At 56.0% G+C, this 8,666-nt stretch overlaps 1 protein-coding gene across 1 annotated transcript in view; it reads right to left on the reverse strand.

Annotated features, from left to right (window-relative positions):
- The window catches only part of ADCY2 (adenylate cyclase 2), a gene marked incomplete at its 5' end in the record, with an annotated part of 199,999 nt that overhangs the window by 155,512 nt on the left and 35,821 nt on the right, over positions 1 to 8,666 (reverse strand). Inside the window, one exon of the mRNA XM_004698421.2 lies at positions 6,940 to 7,101. Within this exon, the coding sequence (XP_004698478.2) occupies positions 6,940 to 7,101 (162 nt within the window). The remainder of the gene's footprint in view (positions 1 to 6,939; positions 7,102 to 8,666) is intronic.

Consider the following 8,666-nt stretch of genomic DNA (forward strand, 5'->3'; position numbering starts at 1 on the left):
CCCGCATGCATTCAGAAGCTGTGCAATGAATGTGGAGCACTGAAGGGTGGCTAGTGCCTGTGAACGACGTGCTGACCAAGAGCAGTGAAACGACCACGGCCTGCCAGAAGGAAGCACAGACTGATGTTGGACGAACAGCCTGGATGTTCCTTATAAATGAGGCTGGTGAGACTTCATCTCAGGGGGTGGGCGTGGGATCAGGAGAGGGCAGTCCCTGGGGAAGGCCGTGGAGAAAGGGGAAGACCTCTGGGAGATGGCCTGACACAGTGGCCACAATAAGGGGCATGATCAGGCAGCAATGCCTGTGAGGACTGGGCAGTGGTTCTTCTGTGTGCGTGGGTTGTTGTGGGTTGGAACATTCGCCCGACACCGCACCAAGAACACAGCTGTTGGTGGCCAGCATGGTGCAAGTCACAGTAGCCCTGGGGCACGGGGCCGTGCCACTGCCGGTGTCTGTGGAGGCGTCATGCGGTGTGACCCACAGAGTTGCCCCTGGTTCATTTTGGAAGTAGATCTGCAGATCTTTCGTCCCGGGCTGGCTTAGTCTGGAAGCTCCCCTGAGAGCGTCCAGCATTATAGCACCACATGGGCAGGTGGGCGGGGGCTGTTTTGAGGTGGGCTATTGAAGTGAGGAGCCATCAAGTCATCCCCGGCCCATAGCAACCCCATGCACAACAGAACCAATCACCGCTGGACCTGGGCCATCGGCACAATGTTACTGTGCCTGAGCCCATTGTTGCAGCCCCTCAGTCTGTCCATCTCCCCAGGGCCTCCCTCTCCTTCCCTGCCCAGAGAGGGGACCAGCCATGGCCTCCCCCTTCTTCCAAGAAAGACAAAGACAGAGGAGCAGAAACTCAGGTCCAAAAGCCTCCCCACTGGACTGTGCCCAGCCAGGCTCTCGGTGGCGGGCAGCCTGCTATTTCCCTCTGAGAGTCTCAGATGAGATCCTCACTGTAATTAAATTCCAGACTCCAGCACACACTTCCTGAATTATCCCTAAAAAGAACGGGTTATGTAACCAGCCCCATTACTACTGACAACATGCTGACGGTGGCGGATGGCTCAGGATGCAGAGGCCCCAGTGCACTCGAATGCGGTCCTGTGAAGGGGCCCGCCCGGCAGGGAGCCCTTCAGAGTGGCCCTATGTGGACAGCAATCAGCACTCCTCAGCCCATATTTCATCAATAAGAACCACCCACATGGCTGTCGGGCCAAGAAAATACACTGGCCAGCCCAGCCCTCTCTACAGGGAGAGGGAGCGGTGGAGGACGCGCACACACACACACACACACACTCAGACCGTGTAACGGACCTCAGGGAGAACATACAGTCAACATGAGCAACTGTTTGTTTCAAAGACAAATGCCACCGTGACATGACAGCAACGGCATGCTTGAAATGTCCCTGGAGCCTGTCTCCCTTTCTGGCTGCAGATGCGGCCAAACAGGAGGCTGGAGGGAACGGCTAGGTGGGGTGGGGGATGAAATCAGCTTCTGGCTGGACCAGGGCTCTGGCCCCAGAACCCCAATGCTGTTGACTTCTGAAGGAGCTTCAATGGGAGGCCTGGGCTCTGACTCCAGACCCCACCCTCCCCAGAGTAGCTGGAGTCAGCTCAGCAATGGCAAGGTCCCTGGCAGGATGGGTGGACACCGCCCCTTCCAGCGGTACTGTATGAGCAGAATCGCATTAGCAATGTTTTAGGATAGGCAAGGTTGCAATAACCATTAGGTATGTTGTTGTTGTTGTTGTTGATGCAGCCACCATGTCAATCCATCTGGTGGAGGGCCTTCTCCACTGCCCCTCCACTCCACCAAGCGTGAGCGACGTCCTTCTCCAGGGACTGGTCTTTGCAGTCTCACCATCCTCGCCTCTAAGGTGCGCTCTGGCCTTACTTCCTCCAAGACAGATGGTTTGACCTTGTGTGTCGCAGTCCAGGGCACGTCCAAGCTTCTTCGTCAGCAGCACAATTCAAATGCATCCGTTTTCCTATGCTCCTCAGTACAGTCCCTCCCACAAATGCTGACAATGTACTAGGTAACATCACTTGCAATTTTCAGGTATTAAGGAAATGTCTTCCAGGAAGCCATGCATCCTAGCCTGAGAACACGAGTCACTGAAAGTCCCGAGAATAAGCTCAAGCACACAGCAGGGGTGGGCGGGCGTCGGGGCCTTGCGTGGGTCAGCAGATGTGAACAACGCATGATGCACTGTGACTGCTGGGGGTGGGACCAGGGCCCATAAGTGAGTTAACATATACGAAGGATGCAGGACACTTGATGAAATGTGACTGCCAAGGTGGGGCGGGGTCAGGGCCCATAAGTCGGTTAGCATACTCCCGCGACACTGGCCACAGGACACTGGCCACTGCTACTGCCGACATCTGCGGAAGGACACGAGAGTCCACTCCTGCTGCGGGCTGGGATAGAAGCTGCCTGGCCGTCCCCTGGGAGCTTTAGAAGCAGAGCACATTCCGTCACAGGCAGCCTATTTCTTGACCTCAAAGCCATCGCTTCCCTTCAACCAGCCCACCTGCCCTTACCCCAGTCCACCCTCCATGACAGAGGAAACCTGCAGCCCCAGGCTCTGTGTCCAGCCTGGGCTGGGAACACGAGAGCTCCCCTCTCCTTCCCTCAGCATCTGTGCCTGGTCCCATGCCTGAAAACCACGTTCCTCAACCAGTGCATTTCTTGTTATTGTTCCACGAAATGCCACAACATGAAGAGTTTGTATCTCATGTTCAACAAACCATGCTCACTGCTGTGGAGTTGTCTCCTACAGCGGCCCTGCAGGACAGGGTGGAGCTGCCCAACTCTTTACGGAAGCAGAAAGCCTCGTCTTTCTCCCTCGTATGGCTGGTGGTTTTCAACCGCTGACCTCAAGGTAGCAGCCCAAGAGATGACCACTGCGCCACCCGGGCTCCTCCACAAACTCAGTCACTGCCACTCAGGGGAGGGTGGAGCTGCCCCCGGGGGGTACTGAGATGGTAACTTCACCGACGTAGAAAGCCCCATCTTTCTTCTGCAGAGAAGCTGGTGTTTCGAACCGCAGACCTAAAGATTAGCAGCCCAACACATAACCGTGATGCCACCAGGGCTGCTCCTCCACCATTATTCTACTGAGAAGAGGGATTCTCTCTGTAATCTGGAGAACTCAGGAAGTAAAGTGTGAGGTGATGGTACACATGGTGTGGGGGCAGCATCTGACCGCCTCTGACTTCGTTAGCGGGACAGACAAACTCCACAGCAGCCAATGGCCAAGTCTGCTGAGGCTGCCGTCACAGGTGCTTCCCCTCCCCTCTCTTTACCAGCTGATGCCAACGGTCCCTCGGGCAGCTCTCTCTGCTTCTCGACTGTGTTCCATCCTGCTGCCTTGGCCACACAGAGCTCACAGACCTGGCCTGTGAGTGTGGGGTTTATCAGGGAGATGAACCAGCTACTGTCGGGACCAGAAGGGCTCAGGTCACAGTTCTTCAGTCCGGGCAGCCTCTTCTCGGCTGTGCCCGCAGGCAGGCCTGCCACTGCTCCTCAGTCCCTTGGCTACTCATCCCCGCGGCCTCGGCCCTGCTCAGGCTGAGCCACCAAGCTTGGTGAGCACTGCCAGCAGAAGCTCCAGATAGTGCTCAGCTCTATCTGCACAGGCCCCGGAGAGACCCAGCTCTGTAAGAAGGCTCCTACCCAAAGGCACTCAGTTGCCCTGCTCTGTGCTGGGGAGCCACCCGTCTGCTGCCTGTGTGCGTGCCACGTCTCTGTCCCCAGGGCCACAGCTCTCTGGGTTCTGGGTCACAGAGAACTTCAGTGTGGGGGGACTAGGGGTCCCAATGCCTTGCCCCACTCTGGGGCTGCTCTCTTGATGGTATTGAGATGGGATCTCTCAGCTTCTGAGATGCACATGTTGAGCCTGGCAGGGAGGCAGGACTGGCTCCTATGAGATTCCCCACCCATACTGGTGGGTTAGGCGTTGGACTGCCAACTGCAAGGTCAGCAGTTTGAAATCACCGGCTGTTCCTCACAAGAAAGAGGATGATTTCTGCTCCCAGGAGGAGTGATAATCTTGGACGCCAGCAATGGCAGTGCCATGGCCTCCTGTAGGATTGCCAGGAATAAGAGCGGACTCGATGGCAGTGTGTTTTGTGTTGGCATGGACGACTCCACAAGGGGCCAGGTACCTTCCTGATGGTATTAGAAAACTTTCTAGGCCCCCCAGTGGGCCACAAACACCTCACTTTGCATAGACCTAGCCAGTCGGATGGGTGGCTACTGGTGGCTTGTTGACAATGAAAGGCTTGGACTGTGCGGATCATGTGGAGTCATGAGCATGGAGAACAATGGGGTCCCAGAACACTCTCCCGGGTTCATGCAGAAATGGTACCTACACCAGGAGGCAGTTGGTCAAACAGAACAAGGGAACAGGTATGGCTTAAAGTCAGGAGAGGTGTGTGTCAGGGTTGCATCCTCTCGCCAAACTGATTCCATCTGTATGCTGAGCTGGATTCTAGGAAGAAGACTGCGGCATCAGGATTGGGGAAGGCTCCTGAGCAACTTGCGATGTGCCTTGCCCTTGAAAGAGGACTTGCGGCTCTTGCTGGTGAAGATCAGGGACTGCAGCCTTAAGAAGTCAGACTACACATTGCCTTGGGTGCATTGTGGCACAAGACATCCTTAAAGAGCAAGGGTGTCACTTGAGGACCACAGAGTGCCGAGTCCAGCCGTGGTCTGTTTTAGTAGCCTCCTAGGCCTGTGGGGTTGGACAGTGATGAAAGAATACTGCAGAAGGGCCAATGGGTGAGATGTAGGTGCTTGCCAAGGATACTGAGATGTCCACTGGCGCCAGGAAGAACAAGCAAACAAGTGAGTGTGGGAAGAGGAACAGCCAGCACACCCCTTGGAGGGTGTGAAACTTGTCCCTAGAGAAGGATACCATGCTTGGTAGAGTCAGCAAGGACCAAATGGACACCATGCTGCAACAGTAACAACAATTTGGGGAACAGGGCAGGACTTGTGGTATACGGTCAGGACAGGGAGAGACACAGGTCTCAGAACCATCAACCAGAGTCAACAGGGAGAGAGACATGTATCAGAACTATCAACCACAGTCAACAGGGAGAGACACACATCAGAAACATCAACCAGAGTCAACAGGGAGAGAGGCTTGTGTCAGAACCATCAACCATAGTCAACAGAGAGACATGTATCAGAACTATCAACCACAGTCAACAGGGAGATACACATGTCAGAACCATCAACCATAGTCAATGGAGAGACACATGTCAGAACCATCAACTACAGTCAATGGAGAGACACGTGTCAGAACCATCGACCACAGTCAACAGGGCAGCGTGTACCCCGGGGGGGAAGCTCAGGAACAGAGAAGGAGGAGGGATGAAACAGGAAATGGGGAGGAAGTAGGGAGAGGGCTGTAACATGGTGGAGACTGTGACCTCGATTGTGGATCAAAACACAAGTGAACTGTTGCTGGGAAACCTGTTTGCTCTGCAATCTTTCTCCGAAATGAACCAAGGAAGGGGTGAACACATGAACGAACAAACCAATAAACAAGGGCTCACAACCATAATCATGGGAGATGAATCAAAGGAGAGAGGGCTCAGAGAGTTTCCGAATGAGGAGGGCAGGCACCCACACGGGTCACTCAGATCTCAGGGCCTGGCTGGCCCAGGTGTAAAGCCTCTTTCTGAGCCCCTTCCAGGCCTCAGCCCAGGCTCTCCTGGAACCTGCAAGTTATCTCAGGCTGCATGTGTGGTGTATTAGTCTAGGTACTTTGGAGAAACAAATCCACAGCAACTCATGTATAAGAGAGAGTTTTATGCAAAGAAAATGTGCATCACGAAAACATCCCAACCCAATGCTGCCCAAGCCCACAAGTCCAACATTAACCCATTAACCCAACACCAGTCCACAAAGTCCTCCACCTCACAAAACAGAGGCAATGATGCCGACTGCAGGAGGAAAGCTGAGTCAGTAAACGAATAAGCATCTCAGCACTAGCAGGGGTCTCCATAAGGCTGTTCCAGCACCCAGGGCTGCATCGGGATAGGTCCATGCGGCTTCTCCTTGGGGATGTCTTGTAGGATGTCAATCTTGCAAGCTGAAGCAGGAAGCTGCTAAGGCAGCTGCATCCTGGTGCGACCATCACAAAGCAAGAGACCCGAGAACTAGAAAGGCGAGGCTTCACCACCCATTTATCCCTCCGCCTTTCAACCAGCACCACATGTGATTATCGGCCAGGCTGGCACAATTAACTAACTCATGTGGGTTTCATTCAAGAAAGAAAAACACCCCCTGCGTCCCACCAGGACATGAAGAGGGCGTCAGAAGTCTCTCCACAGCGCCCAGGGTGGTGTTTAAGGGTATGCCTGCACCCCAGGGCCTCAGATGGCTTTTTAATGCTTTTTAACAAGAACACTGGGGCACAGCATGTAGTGACCCCACAACGGCAGACACCCCCTGCCCTCACACCGATGCCCCTCCCAGCCAGTGGACCAGACATGTATGACTGCCCATGGGCCACAGACCCACTTCAGAGCAGCAGGTGGTCGCATCTGTTCCCCATGTAGCCGCTGCTGGGTTCAAACTGCATCCTGGCACTTCACCCCCTGCACCAGCAGGGTGCCGTCAGATGAGGAGACCATGGCACCTTCGTGCAAAGAGGCCGGCCACATCCCACTCCCCTGCCACCGCCAGTCTGTCTCCATGCGCATGCTGCTGACGGCACACCCTCTCTTCCCAGGGAAGGTCCCACAGATCTCCTAACCGTTCCTCACCCTCAACATCAGGAGCAGCAGGGGAGCATCTCCAGGTGCTGTTCAAGTGCAGGCCAGCAGCCCCAACACCTCCAGGTGCCATAAAGGTGCAAGCCAGCAGCCCCGCCCCCCTGCCCCTGCCCCACAGGAAACAAGCCACGGTGGCGGCGACCAGCACCCACCTGCCAGACCAGGTGTTCCTGGGCCTCGGGCTTGGTAGCCAGGCAGGCGCTGAGCACGACCGTGTGGGAGGCAGAGGTGAGAGCGCTGGCAATGATGGCGTCACGCATGTTGAAGGGCAGCATGGTGTAGACAACGAAGACGATGAAGAGGAAGAAAGACACCTGCAGAGAGAAGAGCAGCCGTCAGGTCAGCTGAGGATGGCCCTCCCGCAGGCCATCTCGTGCCAGCACCGGCAGTCCTGCAAGCCCCTTGGATTACCCCACAGGATGTAGCACAGGCCCCTCAGGGTTCCTGAGCTGCATCTGGGTCCCCAACACAGTCAGTGTTGCAGGGCAGCCACACAGAATTGTGGGTATAAAGTTAGGCCTACAGGATTTGGTTGTTTCCTGTAGACAACCTGTAGGTTAGACCTGCTGGTGTTGCTATCCACGGGGTCAGTGGTTCGAACCACCAGCTGGTCCTCGGGAAGGAGATGAGGCTGCCTGCCTCTGTACAGATTGACAGTCCCCAAAGCCCTGTGGGTCCCCCTGCTCCATCCTAGAGCGTCCCACCAGTCGGGTCGCCTGGGCGGCAGTGAGTCTGGGAGGCTGTTGGGTGCACAGATGTCTGAGAATGACCCCAGTGTGCGGGCACAGGGAACCAGAGGGGTGCATGCGGTTGGGAGGAGGGTGTCTGCAGGCCTCCTGGACGCAGGGCCGCTCCGACCTCCAACCTGTGAAGCACCACGTCTGTGGACTGCAGTACAATGAATGAGGCCACCTGGCCTGTGAGCCTGACCAGATGCCCTGCCAGCCAGCAGGCCCACCTACAGGGCAGAACTACCCCTGGGCTTCCTAGGCTATAAACCTCCTGCTGCTACCAGGCCCAAAGCTGGGGGTCCCACGGTCAGAAGATGTGAATGGTCAATGGCAGAGATCAGGAGGAACACTGAGGCCCCCAACCATGTCCCCTGAGAGGGGTCGGTGAGCCCAGGGCATGGGGAACTGGCAAGGTCGGCCATGTCTTCCAGTCACCCACCAGCTCCCACCGGTGACCAGACCAGGACGTGGCTCTCAGGGACCAGCTTGGGCCCCAGCCTGCTCACCACAGCTTCCCTGGTGGCTTTGGGGAACAAACACGCTTTGTCTCACATGCCTGAGGCTGGAAGCCCGAGTTAGTGCAAATCCACCGGTGACCAAGGGTCTTTCTCCCCTTCATGGAGACTCAGCAGCACCCGCCCCAGCCACCCCCGGGCTGGCACGTCCATTGCGGGGAGTCTACTGTGGAGAGGTTTCTTTTACATTTTCGATCCAGCCCCATTTCTACCAAATACGGAGAAAGGGCCAGAGCGCAGGCTCCCTGAGCCCCTTCTGCTGCCATGCCCCACTGGCCCCACTGGCCACTGAGCCAACAGGACTAATTCCAGATTGGAACCCCGTTTTCAGACTGTGCAAAAGCCTCCTTAGAAACTCTTGGAAATTAATGTGCCAGCATTCCAAACCCGCTTTAGGACCAGAACTCAAGCTGCAGCCGGGGCACCAGCTGACGCTCAGAAAGGAGCGCTCCTTTCCCCAGAGACGCTTCTTCAGCCAAGAAGACACTTGTGAGTGTCCGCTCTCTGGACACGGGAGGGTTTCTCTACATGGTCTGTCGTTGGCAACAGAACCGACTCTTCTTTGACGGACAGCCTGCCTTCAACCAGGAGTGATGGGGCCATGAGTCACTGCGAGACTCTCCTCTCCCGAAA

Source organism: Echinops telfairi, unplaced genomic scaffold (genome assembly GCF_000313985.2).
Source record: "Echinops telfairi isolate 266 unplaced genomic scaffold, ASM31398v2 ScPeMD7_7469;HRSCAF=8507_1, whole genome shotgun sequence".
NCBI lineage: Eukaryota > Metazoa > Chordata > Mammalia > Afrosoricida > Tenrecidae > Echinops > Echinops telfairi.